Here is a 17,290-nt window from a genome sequence, read left to right as displayed (position 1 = left end):
ATTTTATTACTCTAAGATGCAATTTATACAGTGAGGCCAGAAGAATGCTTACTTTTTCCTCTACCTACCACTTTTCCAAATAAGGAATTAATTCTCTACCACCATTTAAAAGTGATCACTGAGTTTTAAAAAAGCATTATGAGCTTATGTATGTGAACATATTTAATATTTTTCAATCCACTGACATCATTATATTTACTGATGCTCAAATTGTTCCATCTTTGGTGAGTGGAGGTCTATTCAGGTTGGCTCCTGAATCATCTTGATGGGAATCTACTAGCCCTTAAAAACTTTCCTGCTTTTTGCTAAGACAAGATGTTCCAGGCTTCTTTTACATTTCCTAACTCAGACCTGAAATTAGCTATTTCTTTAAAGCAATGGTTCTCAGAGTGTGATCTGGGGACCCCTGGGCATTCCTGTGATCCTTCCTTAGGGTCTGTGAGGTCAAAATTATTTTCATAATAATACTAGTTGCTATTTGCCCTTTGTAACTCTCATTCTCTCACAAATGGGTACGAAGTTTCCCAAAGGCTACATGATGTGTGCTATTATGATTGAATGCAGAAGCGGTTATAAGATTCCTGCTGTCAATTAACATGGTTCTAGAGTTAATTCTATTAAATAAGATTTACGCAGAAGTTCAGTTTTTATCCCTGTCTCCTCTATCCTAATCCCCTCTTCCCCCATAGGTAACATTTTTTTAAAAACCAAGTTCCCTTTCCATTATTTAAAAAATGTAACCAAACGTGTGTGTGTACATGCGATATATATAGTATTATTTCGTATTTAGTATTATTACTACTACCCTCCCTTTGGGGGGTAAAAGGTTACATACTACATAGACTTTTCTACCCATAGCTTTTTTCCACTTAACACAATATTCTGGAGAGCAGTCCACAGTTGTATATAGAGTACTTCCTTATGTTGTCGTACTATAATTACTCAATCAGTTCTCTAATGAAGAATTTGGGGCAACTCCCATTATTGTATTATAAACAGTGCTGTAATGAATAGTCGTGCACATTCCTTTCATATTTTTACCACCATATCTTTGGGACAGAGTCCTAGATGTGGGATTGCTCAGTCGAAGTGTAGAGGCGTCCAATTCTAGATATTAAACTACTTTTTACTTCTGCAGTACAGATGAAGAAACATACTGAGATAGCTGCTCAAGGCCACTTTACCAGTCACGGACACGGCTGGGATTTAAACTCGGCTGTCATGGACTCCACAAACTCCAGGGAAGAGGAATTCCAAGGTGGGAAAGGCAAGTAAAGAAGTCTGCATTTGGATAATTCAATGAATCACATACTCGCAACCTTCCCGACACACCGATTTTTCCTTATCAGTACCGCAAGCCCTCGGGCTCCTTGAACTTGGTTCTGAACATCTCCTCCCCTTTACAGCAGCACACTCGCTGGTGGTAAGCAAGACCCTAGAAAGTCGGATGCAGCGCTTTGCGCATGCTCAGCTACTACGCGGTGATTGGAGCCGCGGCGGAGGCATGGCCGGAGTGACGTCAAAACCGCGCGCCGCTCTCAGGCGTCCTCGCAAGGTCGCCTTGCCCAGCGGGAGCGCGCCCAAGTGACTAGACCCTGGTCCGGGGACGCGCCGACTCCTTCTACCTGGGTACCAGCGGCGACATGACAGGGTACACGCCAGACGAGAAACTGCGGCTGCAGCAGCTGCGAGAACTGAGAAGGCGATGGCTGAAGGACCAGGAGCTGAGCCCCCGGGAGCCGGTGCTGCCCCCTCAGAGGATGTGGCCCATGGAGAGATTCTGGAATAATTTTCTTCAAGACCAGGCCCCTTGGAAGAACCTGGTGAGTGACCGGCCTCCTTCCCTCCTCCACCCCCGGTACACACAATCCTCCGCGACCCCCAGCCAGCTGGCTGCGATGCCTGCTCCTTGCGACCACACCAAGGACTGACATCGCTTTGCGCCGGCAAGTCCCGATAGTTCCCTGGGGGACAACAAAGACAGGTTTAGCGGGATGCTACCTTGTCCCAAGAGTGGATGGGAGTTGGGAATCCAGGAGCACGTATGGCTTCGGGAGAGTCTTGCCTCTGCTTTCTAGTATGATCCGAAGGAGACGAATCTTTGCTTGGATTTGGCAGGACACTGCACGTTTGGTTCTCTTTTGACTGTACAAATCTTCCCTCAGGCTGATAGCCAAGGATTCAGTAGTTAAAATTCTATGGCTTTAATATTTGAGGACACTTGGCTGATTTTTAAAGTTGAGGTTGCAGAGACCAACGAACACTACAGCCTACTACCAGAAGGCTCAATAAGTCTCTAGCAGTGCAGTGCCCCGTGTGATTACCGTAATAGACAGGGTCCTGTTAGTATGCATAATGAGTCATGTTCAGGAGCCACCTTTCTAAACTACCACTATGTACTTTTAACAAACTTTTTCATTTAAGAGAAATGCCATTCCTGGACTTTACTCTGTAGACAGCCACCGGTCAAGAGTTGTCTTTAGCCCTGGCTCTTGTGGTTTAGTGGGTTGAGCCCCGGCCTCTGATCCGAAGGTTGCTAGTTGGATTCTCAGTCAGGGCATGTGCCTGGCTTGCTGGCCAAGTCCCCGGTTAGGGACATGTGAGAGGCAACCGTTGGATGGATCTCTCACAAGTCAATGTTTCTGTCACTCTTTCTCTCTCCCTTCCCCTCTCTCTAAAAATAAATAAATAAAATCTTTAAAAAAATTTATCTTTATTTTTAGGGTCTCTGGGCATACTTTTGAGGTCATAAATCACATCAGTTATGAGGAATGAACACTATCTCAGAATTGCTCTCAACTAAGACATCAGCTGATAATAATGGGAGTAATACTAAGTAACACTTGGGTGCTTACTCAGTGTGGGTCAGTTTGCTAAGGGTTATATGTGTTACTTTACTTAATGCTTTATTCCTATAAATTAGAAAACGATTCCTAATTCTCATTTTGAATGAGCGGAAACTGAGGCTTACAAAAATTCAGTGATCTACTTGTGGTCATAGAGCTAGAAATTGAAGTTCATATTGAAATGTGTGTATCTACTTTCTTACAGTCTACAAAGTTTGGTGCAATTTTGTCTAAGAAAGTGGTATTAGATACTTATTTATGATGGTAAAATTGCACTCTAATTCAACCCTTCTCTTGCCCTTTATATCTGTCACATTACTTGTTCATTTTGGCAGCCATTGGTTGAAAGTAGACAGCCTTCCCATCAGCTAGTGATGTGAAGTATATAGTCAGTCCTGGCTGGTGTGGCTGAGTGGATTGAGCACAGGCCTTCAAACCAAAGGGTTGCTTGTTCCATTCCCAGTCAGGGCCTGGGTTGCAGGCCAGGTCTCCAGTAGGGGGCGCACAAGAGGCAACCATACATTGATGTTTCTCTGCCTCTCTTTCTCCTTCCCTTTCCCTCTGTCTAAAATAAGTAAGATCTTTTTTTAAAAAAGTAATTAATCATTTGTTGAAAGCCATCTTAACTTACTTTGAGTTTATTTTTTCTTCCACAATCATATCTATTACAACACTTAGAATCCTTTTCCTGAAAGGATAAGTGTGTTTCAGACAAATTGGCTGCCATGGAAAAGTTCCATTTTTTTAGTTCTCTTTTGCCTTTCTCTTAAAATAGTATAAAGGCATCTCAAAGTGAGCTTGAAACACTCCTATGTCAGTATGTAAAACACTCTTCTAGCATCAGTGTGCTCAGGTTGTCTGCCTCACACCTAGAATGATGCAAGTGGAGTTGATTGTGAAGATTGATAAATTAGGGAGATAAATTTATCTGCAAAATTCTGTAGGTTGGATTACTCTGGTTAAATTGATTAACATTTTATGCCATGTTTTATCTTAAACTTACAATAAGGATCTTTTACAAGTTTTTTAAAGAAAAATCTATAAATGCCTTACTATAGTTTTGCAAAATGCTACTTGTCTTAGCGCATCTTGCCTTGAACTCTAGGTATCCTATCCTCTAGAGGGCCTATGCTTAGTAAAAATATTTGAGTGGGTGAGGTTAGCTATAGACTGTACAGAAATTTGCAGCATTTAGAAATTTTTAAGTGATCATGACATTATTATACCATTGATGGTTTGGTTTTTTCTTTGCCACAAATGTAATATAGAATACCTGTTTATTTTTTGTATGTTTTTCCCCCCAGATCTATAAGACATACCGACACAGTGTCCTTGTTTTCACTCATGTACTTGTACCTGCTTGGATTATTCATTATTATCTCAAATATCATGTGAATGTAAGTACATTTTAAACATGTGTTTCTCAGAATTTATTTTTAATATTGTACAAAATGATTTTCTATGTGGATATGCCTTACCCTGCTTTACCTAGTGGAAATAAACGTCACTTGTAACTGATTTTGAACAACTTTGTATCCTTTTAAGTAAAAGGTTTAATAAATCTTAAGTAATGTATGTTTTTTCAAAAAGTTAATCTTTTTGTTGCTCGCAATTTGAAATGCATTTCCTCATAGAAATAATGTTTACACTTGATTAGAATCTAGTGAATCAATAATAGTAATGTAAATTCAGGGTTTTGAGTAGGAGGGAGAAAAAAGTTCTGTTTCTATTTTTGAGTGGAAATCTGGTATAAGATAACAATTCAAAATAGTCAAAGGTTATCTTTGTCATCATTCTATTTCCCTTTCCTTTATTCTATTTGATATTTACAACATTTTTTCTTTAGAATCCAAGGTGTTCAAAAGCTTGAACTTTTTCACTGAAAGATCTTGGATGTTTTGGTTGAAATAAGCCAGTTGTCTTATTGAGAAGGCTAAATGGATAGCCTGGTGTAGGTGTCGGAGCCAGGCCTGGTGAGGAAAGAATGCATTTCGGGGGTGGCATGGGAGAGAGCAGTGATGGCCGCCTAGCCTGCAGTGTTGTAACCCACACAGAGTAGGGGGGATTCTTGTGCCCACCAAGGAGTGTTAGATCCTGAGTGGGTTTCTACGACAGGGAAGGGGTATTGGTGAGAGCACCTGTTTGGAGAATAGCAGTGGCCGCAGCCTGGTGTGGGATATTGGAAGAAGGGTGATTTGGGGCAGTGATGGAGGTGGCAGCACAAAGTAAAACGTCAGAACCTGAGTGAGGGGAGGGTATTATTTATATTGGAGTGTGGTGGTTGTGACAGGAGATTAGTTATACACAGAACATCGGTCGAGTAAGTGTGTCAGTCTCGTGTATTGATGATAGGGGCACCCAGGTTCCCATTGCCGGAAACTGGAAAGGGAAAAAACTGTGCCACTGGAATGGAATTGGAAGCCTGGGTGTGAACTTGTTCTTGATATGTATGGACAGATATAGAAGTGAATACAGATGTCAGTGTGTGTATTCTCTAGCTCTGTACCCTGACAGCTCCTGGTGGCAGAGCTACCCCATGGAGATTAGCGTGTCTGGCAGCCTGATCTTATTTTCTAAATAAAATTCTTCACTGAAAGAGCTCTTTGGAGAAATGGCCAGTTTCAGGGCTGGGGCAGGAAAAATACAAAATTGGCTTGTTGTGCCACAAAGTAAAGAATTGTTCAAGGAATGATGGAGATATATCAAAAAGACACAGAGTAAGCTTGAGGGAACTGGCATTGGCATCAAACTATATGCCACTATATTACTAGAATGATAGTAATAGATGATAGACAACCTAATATATAAAATATAAATCCATTAGTCCATACTCATATAATTAAGTATAAATGGAGAAAAGAGAAAGCTTTTTGTTTAATAGATTGCTAAGTAATAAACAGTCAAGAAATGATAGGACTAGAAAAATCATCATTTGAGTGATCATAGTAATATTTTATTCAGCCAAAGAACATCAAAAGATACTAAGATTAATCTCAAAATACCTATCTTCAACATACTCATTTGTTACACAGGGAAAAAGGTAATTTTGTGTTAGAGAAGCCTGGCACAGAACATCTTAATCAAGAAATCTAAATTAACATTACTAATAATGGGACAAACAAATTGTGTGCTATTTGATAGTATGCAATAAAAAGCAAACAGCATCAGTTTTGCAGAATTTCTGCCAAAAACGCATAACCTGAATATAATCATGAGGATACTTATGACAAATCTAAACTGAGGGACTTTTCTGCATAATTGACTTATTGCCTTTAAAAGTGTCAAGATTGGTGAAAGTTAAAGATTAACTAAGGTTCATTCCAGATTGAAAAAAACTAAATAGGCATGTCAGCTAAATGCATTTTATGATTAATAGGCCATAATCTGCTTAGTCAAAAGATTAAAGATGGTATTAAGAGTCAAAGTTTTAAATAGCCTAAACAATGAAGAATAAGTCTGGTCAGATGGGATTTCCTGAGAATTTCAAACAATTATGGAGACAATTGGTAAAATTTGAATGGGTTCTTTAGAGTAGGTAGGAGGTAGTAGTGTATCAATGTTAATTTCCTGATTTTGATGGCTTTTGTGATTATTTTGAGAATATTTTCCTTATTTGTAGGAAATATCCTAAAGTAGTAAACCAGTCAGCAATTTACTATGAAGTAATTCAGTAAAAAAAATATTTTTTTTATAATTCTTATAACTTTCTGGAAGTTTAAAATTATTTCAAGATAAAAACAAAAGTTAGAGACTGCCTAACAAGTTGTAGGTGATCCAGCTGAAGTTAGCCTGTTGAAAGGAGAGAAACAAGTAACTGGGGTTCTTAGAAAATTCCCTCTAATGTGACTTGTCCTTTGTTGATTAGGTGGTCTCTTTAAAATTCTGATCAATGACATCATCTTTTTTCTTTTCACTAAGCACATAAATCCACTGATCAACAACTATAGAGTGCCTAGTATGTTCTTTTTCTTTACTGCTATCAAAGATATATAAGACAAAATTCCTGACCTTAAGGAGTTTATAGTACAGTTTGAAGATAGGTGTGATTTGGGTAAGCGTGTGTTGGAGAAAAGTTATTCCAGTTAAAAAGGAAGATAAGGAGTCAGTAATGGGCATGACCATATCTAACCCAAGACTGAAAAGATAGCTAGAATACAGGTCTCTTGGCTCAGTAGGCTGGGGCCAATTAATGGAAACTCTTGAAAACTAAGCACAGGGGTTGAACTTTATGTGGTAGGCAGTGGGAAGCTTTCCATTTTAAACAGGAACGTGACAATAAAATGATACATTTAGGAAAACATAAAAAACATTGATACGTGGAGTGAATTGGAGGGAGGAAAGTATGCACTGATATCAGGCAAACCAGCTGGAGGCTGTCACCATTTAGTAGGTATTAGTTGATGGGAATCTGTTTAGCAGGAATGGAAAAGTGAAGGCAGGAGATACTTTTTAAGGAAGAAATAGCTCAAGTTAAGTTGGGAATGAAAAGTTCAGAGTCATTTATGACTAAAATTCCTTGCTTTGGAATTTCATAAGTAGGGTTTTGGGAAGGAGGGCTTTCTGGTCATGGGAAGGAAGGAAAATTGTTTAGGAACGTGTGTTTCCACATTAGTTTCTGGGGATGTCCCAGTGGATGTGGCCTGTCTTATGTTTAAAAATGTGAGATTAATATAGGAATTAGAGTTGGGGTTTAGTGTTTTCACTATATACCTGTATACCAATAGAAAATCTTGATGTAACCGTTAAAGGGGATTAACAATTTATATGTCCAAAGGTGAGAGTATAGTTTATATTTCTATTGTTGATGGGCTTAAACAAAGTTTTATATTTCCGTTCACCTGCAAGTGTACAGGCCACTTCATATCATTATAGGTCTGTGTTTTTTTCACTGTCTTAACATGCAGGACCCTAGAAAAGACAAAATATTACCATATTTTACCATGTATAATGTGCTCCTGTGTATAGTGTAGATCCATGTTTTTGGCTGAAAGTTTCAGGAAAAATACCTTTTATTTTAACCTTTTAATATAATTATTTATTTATATTTACAAACAAAATTGATTATTGTATTTCAGGGTATTATTTTGCATACAGGTGTCTTTATTGCTTTCTAAAGTTATGCTTTTAATACAAAAGCATAAATAAAATAATTAAAAACATGTAGATACAGAATTAGTACTACCCATGTATAACGCACACCCTTATTTTTCCCTCAAATATTTGGGTAAAAAGTATGCATTATCCACGGGGAAGTATGGTACGTTCTGTCAGTTTTTTTAACATCCGAGAGTGATTTTTATGTACAAAAAGAACTGTTCACAGTTATCTGGAATATAAATTAATATTCAATTTGTTAGTTTCAAATGAGAAAATTTTTTTCTAATTCTTTAAATTATTTTTAAAATTCTGTTAAACTGCTTATAAAGCTAATAAAATACAGTCTTCTTTCTTGGTTCTTACTATTTTTGGATCAATCCCAGTTGAACACCCCTAAAATAATTCCACTTATAAACATAATCAGATTCTCTTACATATTTTAGACATTTTATAAATTATATATATATATATATTTTAAATATTTTATTTATTTTCTTTAGAGGGGAAGGGAAGGAGAGAGGAAGAGAAACATCAATGTATGGTTGCTTCTCGTGCATCCCCTGCTGGGAACTGGCCCCTGGGGGGAACTGGCCTGCAAGCCAGGAAGGTGCCCTGACTGGGAATCGAACCGCGATCATCTGGTTCGCAGGCCCTTGCTTAATCCACTGAGCTACAGCAGCCAGGGCAAATTTTATATATTTTATTTTTAAGTATTTATAGGGCAGCTCTAGCTGATGTAGCTCAGTGGATTGAGCATGGACTGCAAACCAAAGGGTTGCCAGTTTGATACCCAGTTGGGGCACATGCCTGGGTTGCAGGCCAGGACCCCAATGGGGGCCACGTGAGAGGCAGCCACACGTTGATGTTTTGTTCCCTCTCTTTCTCCCTCCCTTCCCCTCTCTCTAAAAATAAATAAATAAATAAAAACTTAAAAAAATATTTATAGGGCAAATTAATGACCCTAAGAAGCAAAATCTTTTTAAACTTAAAATTACAAGTCTAAATCAATTATGCACTTTTAACTAGAATCTTAAAACTAGTGTTTTAAAACCAGATTACCTTACACATTACAAATACTCTAAATAACAGAATATATGGATTGTCCCATTATTTTTGGAAATGATTATATTTGACATTAACCTGTTTACTCTGGATTTGATTTACTAAAATTAAATCAAGATGGAGGCGTAGGTGGAAACACTGTGCCTTCTCCCACAACCAAGTTTGAATACAACAAAGATTTAGTAAACAAAGATGCAGCCAAAGAACAGAAAATTGAACTATATGGAAGTCTGACAACAATGAACCGTTCAACCAGGACGGGTAAGAGGAGTGGAGCCAGCAGCAGAGCAGGGACAGGCAGGAAGGATCCCCCGACCCAGGCGCACAGGCAGCCGGGGTAGCAGCGAGGACCCAGTGAGGGTGCGGGGCAGGCTGACGGAGGTTGCATATTCGAGTGCACATAAACCAGCAGAGGAGTGAGCAGTGAGACGGACCTCGCGGGTCCCGGAGGTGGGAAGCAGCAGAGGAGACCGCAATTGCGCTTTCCTTTGACCCCTGCCCCCACATACAGCATCACAACCCAGCAACTGAGTTGCCCTGCCCTGGTGAATACCTAGGGCTCTGGTCCTCGTACATAACAGGCACGAACAGTCCAAAATATGGCTCAAGAAGAACTCAAAGCCCCACAGCCAATAACTCTAAGCGAAAAAGAAATAGCGAACCTCTCAGATGCACAGTTCAAAACACTGGTGATCAGGATGCGCACAGAACTGGTTGATTTTAGCCACAAATTAGAAGAACAAATGAAAGCTAAACTAATTGAAATGAAGGGAAATGCACAGGAAACCAGTAGTGATGGAAAGGAAACTGGGACTCAAATCAAGGGAGTGGAACAGAAGGAACAAAAAAATGACCAAACAGAAAAAAATAAAGAAATAAGAATTCAAAAAAAAATGAGGAGAGGCTGAGGAACCTTCAGGACATCTTTAAATGTTCCAACATCCGAATTATAGGGGTACCAGAAGGGGAAAAGAAACAGCCATGAGTGGAAAACTTATTTGAACAAATAATAAAGGAGAACTTCCCCAGTCTGGCAAAGGAAATAGACTTCCAGGAAATCCAGGAAGCTCAGAGAGTGCCAAAGAAGTTGGACCCAAGAAGGAACACACCAAGGCACATCATAATTACATTAGCCAAGATTAAAATGAAGGAGAGAATCCTAGAAGTAGCAAGAGATAAGGGGACAGTCACCTACAAAGGAGTTCCCATCAGACTGTCAGCTGATTTCTCAAAAGAGACCTTACAGGCAAGAAGGGGCTGGAAAGAAGTATTTCAAGTCATGAAATCCAAAGACCTACATCCAAGATTGCTCTATTCAGCAAAGCTTTCATTTACAATGGAAGGACGATAAAGTGCTTCTCAGATAAGATCAAATTCAAGGAGTTCATTATCACCAAGCCTTTATTGTATGAAATGTTAAAGGAACTTATATAAGAAAAAGAAGATGAAAAATATGAACAGTAAAGGACAGCAGACTCACAGTTATCAACAACCACACATAAAACAAAAGCAAACCAAGAGGACAGCTAGATCAGGAGGAGAACCATAGAAATGAAGAACACATGGAGGTTTAGCAACAGGGGAGTGGGAGGAGGAGAAGGGGGGAGAAGATACAGAAAATAAGTAGCATAGATGGTAGGTAGGAAATAGGGGGGAGGGCAAGAATAGTAGGGGAAATATAGAATCTAAAGAACTTGAGACACGTGGTCATAAACTAAAGGGGGGAATGGTGAAGGAGGGGGTGTGCAGGGTGGAGGGGAATGAAGGGGGAGAATAGAACAACTGTAATGGTATAATCAATAAAATATATTTTTTAAAAATTAAAAAAAATGAAAGATAAAACATTTCTATTTTAAAAGAAAAAAACACTTTAATGTCCTCACATTGTAATCTAAGTTTCATTTCTCTCCTGCTTTTGGCTTCAATTTCTCTGAGTTTTACATCATGAAAGTAATTAAATTATTTTGGCTTGGTATTTCATGCAGATGTATATGCTTAATAAGTACTTTTATAAATATTTAGTTCCTCCTGTGTACAAGGCACTGTTCTAAACACAGGGATTCAGCAGTGAACAAATCATACTGAGTCTGTGCCCTCATGAAATGTTTAGTCTTGGAGAGTGGCAATAAATAGGTAAACAAAGAGGTATGTAATGGAGGTGCTAAGTCTGTGGAAGGAAAGCTAAGTAGGGTAAAAGACTAAAGAGTCGCAGAGTCTGTTATTTTAATTAGGCCTTTCTGAGGAAGTGCTTCTTGAAGAGTAACATAAATAACATGAAGATATGAACCAAGCAGATAACTAGGAGAGCATTTCAGGTAGAGGAGTCATTAAGGGTAAGGGCTCTAAGGTTCAGGCAGGCTCAGCTGATTGGACTAAAGCAAAGGAAACACCATGGCTATAGTATAAGGAGAGTGAGAAGGGTAGGAGCTCAGAGATGTAGCTGAGGGACAGATTGTGCAGGGTCTTAGAGATCACTGCCAGAACTTGGGCTTTTTTCTCTAAGAATTAAGAAACTTTGAGCAGAGGAGTGATACATCTTAAAAGAATCACTCTGGTCTGCTTGCAGTGTGGAGATTAGACGGTAGGAGGACATGTAGGTGAAAAATGCTAGAGGCTTAGACAAGGATAGTAGTAATAGAAGTGGTAAGAAACAGACCTGGGATATAATCTCAAGGTAGAACCAACAGGATCTGCTGAGGGGTCAAGTTTTTGGCCTCCTTAATTGGGAGAATTAAAGGGCCATATACTGAGATAGGGGCTGTGGTCAAGTTTGAGATACCTGTTTCACAGCCAAGTAGAGATCTGGAGTAAATGGTTGTATGAGTCTGGAGTGGTGAAAATTTGGAACTAAGTTAAACATTTGGGACAGGATCTATTTTTTTAGAAGAGACTCTAAAACCGTAATTAACAGAGCATTACTTTTATTTCAGAAAAAACCGTATGCCATTGTTGAAAGCAAGCCCAGAATATTCCCAGTAAGTCTTAAAACAACTCTAATTTTTCTTTGGTTTATAGTTTTCTTTCTCCTTTCCCTATCAAGTGATTGTTAACCAAAATGTTCCTTTCTTCTCATTGTCAGTTCAAGTGCCTGTTTTGTATATTCTTGTTCAAAAAGAAAAAAAGAGAAAATAGTGTGAGGTAGCAATTACAGAAATGTGAGGTGGACACATTTCTCTTCAGCTTGTCTGTAAAACTTGTATGATTTTTATAGTCATAAAGTGAACTGAAGGTAAGTATCCTGTGCTTATGCGCAGTTAAGAACTTAGACTGAGCAGCACCTGAGCATGGTAATGTAATGCATAGTAATAGCAACTGAATTCCTGTTACTATTTCCAAACTGTTATTTCTTATGGCTCTTTGACCTTAATGTCTCTATCTGTGAATTTAAAATTTGTTAATGTGTGCTTAAATTGTATAATATGAAAACATAAGCTATTATCCTAATTTAAAATGAGTCTTTTCAGCATTAAAAGATTACACAGTAGTCAGTTGGTATTTTTCCTGGTTTGTGAAGTTATTGTTTAACATAAAAATACTTTGTTTTTTTCCTATATCTTGTCACAGATAATAAACTACCATCAATCTCTAAGTTCTGTAATTTTGAAAAATAAAACTCAGTGTTGATTCTTGCTTCAGTCAAATAACATAGTCACAGTAATCCATTATCTATTGCAACAGAAGAGAATTTTAGGGAGAAACACCAAAATTGACTAACCTTGCAGTTGGAACTCAGCTTTAGGAAATAGTAGGGGGTTTCTTCTGTGTTTCATTGTGTATACTTGATGTGTGTCAGGGCTTAGGTAGTCTCAAAATAGGCAATTATCTTGCTGGCTTCACGAGTTCAGGAATTTATTTTTTATTTCATATACATATTTAGTATTTCTTTCTTTCCATAGCATTTCTCCTACTTCTCTATTTTTTGCCACTGTGATTCTTTCTGTTTCTGTGCCATTGACCCCTTTGAGAAGCTTTCCATTTGAGGACCTGAAGAATGCTCATTTGTACACAGAATAGAATAAGCAGTAAGAAACACCCGTAAATCTCTATGGCTTAACAAAACAAAGGAAACAGTTTCTTACTGATATCACAGACAATGTGAAGCAGGCAATCTTCCTGTCTTATGGTTAAGCCATCTAGAATGAAGCTTCCAAAATCATATAAGGGGAAGAGAGGGTTGGATGTCTCAAGATGATTTTAAGGCCTAAACTTGGAAGTAGCTTACATCACTTCTCTTAAATCCTGTTGGCCAGAACTCATTCTCATTGTCCCAAATAGCTATGTGCTTTCTTATATTTCTCAGCCTCCCATGACTGGAATTCTGCCATAGTCCATCCTTCTAGCCAAAATAGCTCTTTGCTTCCTTCTTCCCACACATATACACAGTTCCTTCCCTAAGGAAAATCCCAAAGTCCCATTCCATCACTGCAACCAGCCTCAAATCCAAGGTCTCCAGATGATGCATAGTAGTGTCTGTCAGGTTTAGATATGACTTCTCTTGGAGACTTGAGGATCGATGAACTAAGATGGCAAGTAAACTATCTCTTGGCTCCCTACCACCACCACACGCATTCTTCAGTGATGGTGTTTCAGACAGCAGAGCAGTCACTGGTTCTTGGCAATCCTTTTTTTTTTTTTATAGTTTATTGATTATACCATTACAGTTGTTCTATTCCCCCCTTCATTCCCCTCCACCCACACACTCCCTCCCCCACCCTTCTCTCCCCTTAGTTTATAACCACGTGTCTCAAATTCTTTAGATTCTATATTTCCCCCACTATTCTCACCCTCCCCCTATCTATTTTCTACCTACCATCTATGCTATTTTCTGTGCCTTCTCCCCCCTTCTCCTCCTCCCACCCCCCTGTTTCTAACCCTCCATGTGTTCTTCATTTCTATGGTTCCACTCCTGATCTAGCTGTCCTCTTGGTTTGCTTTTGTTTTAGGTGTGGTTGTTAATAACTGTGTGTTTGCTGTCCTTTCACTGTTCATATTTTTCATCTTCTTTTTCTTATATAAGTCCCTTTAGCATTTCATATAATAAGGGCTTGGTGATGATGAACTCCTTGAACTTGACCTTATCTGAGAAGCACTTTATCTGTCCTTCCATTCTAAATGAAAGTTTTGCTGGATAAAGCAATCTTGGCTGTAGGTCTTTGGATTTCATGACTTGGAATACTTCTTTCCAGCCCCTTCTTGCCTGTAAGGTCTCTTTTGAGAAATCCGCTGACAGTCTGATGGGTACTCCTTTGTAGGTGACTGTCCCCTTATCCCTTGCTGCTTCTAGGATTCTCTCCTTCATTTTAGTCTCGGCTAATGTAATTATGATGTGCCTTGGTGTGTTCCTTCTCGGGTCCGACTTGTTTGGGACTCTCTGAGCTTCCTGGATTTCCCGGAAGTCCATTTCCTTTGCCAGACTGGGGAAGTTCTCCTTTATTATTTGTTCAAATACGTTTTCCACTCGTGGCTGTTTCTTTCCCCCTTCTGGTACCCCTACAATCCGGACGTTGGAACGTTTAAAGATGTCCTGGAGGTTCCTAAGCCTCTCCTCATTTTTTTGAATTCTTGTTTCTTTACTATTTTCTGGTTGGATGTTTCGTTCTTCCTTCTGGTCCACTCCCTTGATTTGAGTCCCATTTTCCTTTCCATCGCTATTGGTTTCCTGGACATCTCCCTTCATTTCAATTAGTTTAGCCTTCATATGTTCCTCTAATTTGTGACTAAGTTCCTCTAATTTGTGACTGTACTCTACCAATTCTGTGAGCATCCTGATAAATAGTGTTTTAAATTGGGCTTCTGAGAGGCTGGCAATCTGTTGGTCACTTAGAGTTATTGGCTCTGGGACTTTGAGTTCTTGCACCATCTTTTGGGCTGTTCGTGCCTGTTAAGTAGCAGGAACGGAGCCCTAGGTTTTCACCAGAGCAGGGCAACTCAGTCTCTGGGTTGTGAGGTTGTATGTGGGGGCGGGGTCAAAGAGGGACAGTGGCTTCCCTCCGGCGCCCGCCTCCGCGACCCCCACCAGCACCGCAGCCACCACCGTCACCCGGGCCACACGCCCCACTCCACTGCACGCGAGTGTGCCGCCGCTGTCAGCCCTCCACCACTGGGTTCGCCCCCTGGGGCCTGCGTGGTCCGTCTCAACTGCGCGCGAGTATGCTACCTTGGTCAGTCTGCCCCGCACCCCGACTAGGTCCGGGCTGCCTGCGCTCCTAGGTCTGTCCTTCCCGACCCTGCTCCGCTGCTGGCTCTGCCTCTCTTACCGTCCCCGTTGAACAGTTCGTAGCTGTCGGACTTCCGTATAATTCGGTTTTATGGTCTCTGGGTGTGTCTTAGTTCTCCAAAACTTTTGTTGTAGTCAGACTTGGTTGTGGGAGAAGGCACAGTGTTTCCACCTATGCCTCCATCTTGGCGGAAGTCTCTGGTTCTTGGCAATTCTGAAAGTGTTGTCAAATATTATGAAGACTCCTAACCCTTGTGTATAGGTAGTTACTTGAATGGAAACTGATTTTGTCTTCTCAAAGTAACACCTTTGTTCATTGTTCTTCCTGGCCCCTGGCTGTGTCCAGGGGGTTCTTTCTTTTCCATCATCAACCTTGACCACATCTAAAATGGGTACTGGGATATATGACCCTGTAAGGGTCCTACAGTCTTTTTCTCTGCCTCCTGCTCACAGAAGGTTGAGTGCCAGAGGTTGTTTTAAGCTCAGACATTCACAGGCTTTAGTTGTCTGTATGATGGTTTCTTTGATTATATAGTTCCCACATTTGGTAGGCATGAAAAGAAAAATACTTGGTAGGATTCTATTTACTTCTGGCTAGTCCCACGTTCATTTGTACTTTCTATACAGTTACCAAGTTCTCTACTTGGTCCTCCTGCAACTGCCTATCTCAAGTCAGTGTCAGCTTTGTGGAGACTGCCCGAAACACTCTGGATCAAAGGCTACCTTCACTTCAGTCTGATCTTTACCGTAGGGTTCCTCTCTTTACTGAGCTTCATCGGGCTTCTGTTTCTCAGAATGTCTTCAGTGTTAACCCTTATGATTAAAGGGTTAACTGGCAATATGATTTTCTAATCCTGAAAGGACTTGAATTTTTTCATTCTCTTGTTTCAAATCAGTCACCTCTTGCCTGAGTTATTTCCTGAAATAACTCAAGCAGCAAGTAGTCAAAAACATATAACTGTTTTTCCAGCTACCTCTTCTAGAACCTCGGGTTGATTAGACAGTCTGCTTCCAAGTTATCACTGTCTTTTATTTCCATCTTTTACCTTCCAATGCCAGTGTCCATGCCATGTGGTTCAGTTTTTCTTATAGCAGCATTAGTACCACTTCAGAGTACTAATTTCTGTGTTAGGGTAATGTTAGCTGTGGTACCAAATTACCCCCAAAATGTGTAATAGCTTAAACATAAGTTTATTTCTTTACCAGGTAACAGGTCAGGAAATGGCAGGGGTAGGGGGTGGAGGATAATTCTACCCTACGCAGTCATTCATGAACTGTCAGGGTGACTGAATCTAACTTGAACACAAAGCTGAAACTAAAGCTAAGTAAGTAATTTGCCTACAGTTATACAGCTTGTCCATGGAGTTCCAGGGTTCTCACCACTTGGTTCTGGTCTCCAAAGCCCATGCCTTTTCTGCCATACACTCTGTCTAGGTTTGAAATGACACCTGAACCACTACCCAGGCAAAGTGTGCATTCTGTTTCTACTGTCTGGGCCAAACAGTAAACTGGTGATTGCCTATATTTAATTGCTGGGTGTACATTACCTCCTTTTACTGAGCTGAAGGTATTTCCCTATCCCGCTTCTCCTATTTCTTGGGGCCATGCAAACAGACATCTCTATCATTCTGTGAAAGGCACTTTTCATGCCCTTTCTGGTCATTTTGTTTGAGTAAAACTTCCTTTGTTCCTTTACTTAAACCTTAAAATTTGAATACTGGATTCTCGTCTTTAGACAGCCTTTGATTTGTCACACTCTTTTACAGTGTGAATGCCAAAGCTGAACTAGATTTTTAGTATGAGGTCTGCCCAAGTGGATACACCTCTGCAGACAAGATTTTTTCTGCTAATGCATGTTTATTTTCCTAGGGTGATACAATTCTGGAAACTGGAGAAGTAATTCCACCAATGAAGGAATTTCCTGATCAACATCATTGAAGATTAATTTAAAATTTCATAGGCACACGAGCCCAAGTTTTGTTGCTACATTACCATATTTACTGAATATGTTTTCTGGAAAAGTAACTTGAATAAAGTGTACTCTCGTGTATGTGCTGCCTGTTTCTTC

General features: G+C 39.8%; 1 protein-coding gene across 2 annotated transcripts; it reads left to right on the top strand.

The window, feature by feature from the left end:
• The first annotated feature begins 1,513 nt into the window (after window positions 1–1,513).
• NDUFB6 (NADH:ubiquinone oxidoreductase subunit B6) lies at window positions 1,514–17,272 on the top strand. Of its 2 annotated transcripts, XM_037036186.1 has the most exons (4): window positions 1,522–1,823; window positions 4,151–4,243; window positions 11,936–11,980; window positions 17,092–17,272. In XM_037036186.1, the coding sequence occupies exons 1-4, from the start codon at window positions 1,644–1,646 to the stop codon at window positions 17,158–17,160; spliced, it is 387 nt and encodes a 128-aa protein (XP_036892081.1). In that variant the 5' UTR covers window positions 1,522–1,643; the 3' UTR covers window positions 17,161–17,272. The 2 variants fall into 2 exon arrangements, with proteins under 2 accessions (XP_036892082.1, XP_036892081.1); XM_037036187.1 differs by lacking the exon at window positions 4,151–4,243 and having other exon boundaries at window positions 1,514–1,823.
• Window positions 17,273–17,290: the final 18 nt, after the last annotated feature.

Source organism: Sturnira hondurensis, unplaced genomic scaffold, assembly GCF_014824575.4.
Source record: "Sturnira hondurensis isolate 20B ecotype Veracruz unplaced genomic scaffold, ASM1482457v3 Scaffold0022566, whole genome shotgun sequence".
Taxonomy (NCBI): Eukaryota; Metazoa; Chordata; class Mammalia; order Chiroptera; family Phyllostomidae; genus Sturnira; species Sturnira hondurensis.
This window is presented reverse-complemented; position numbering and strand designations above follow the sequence as displayed.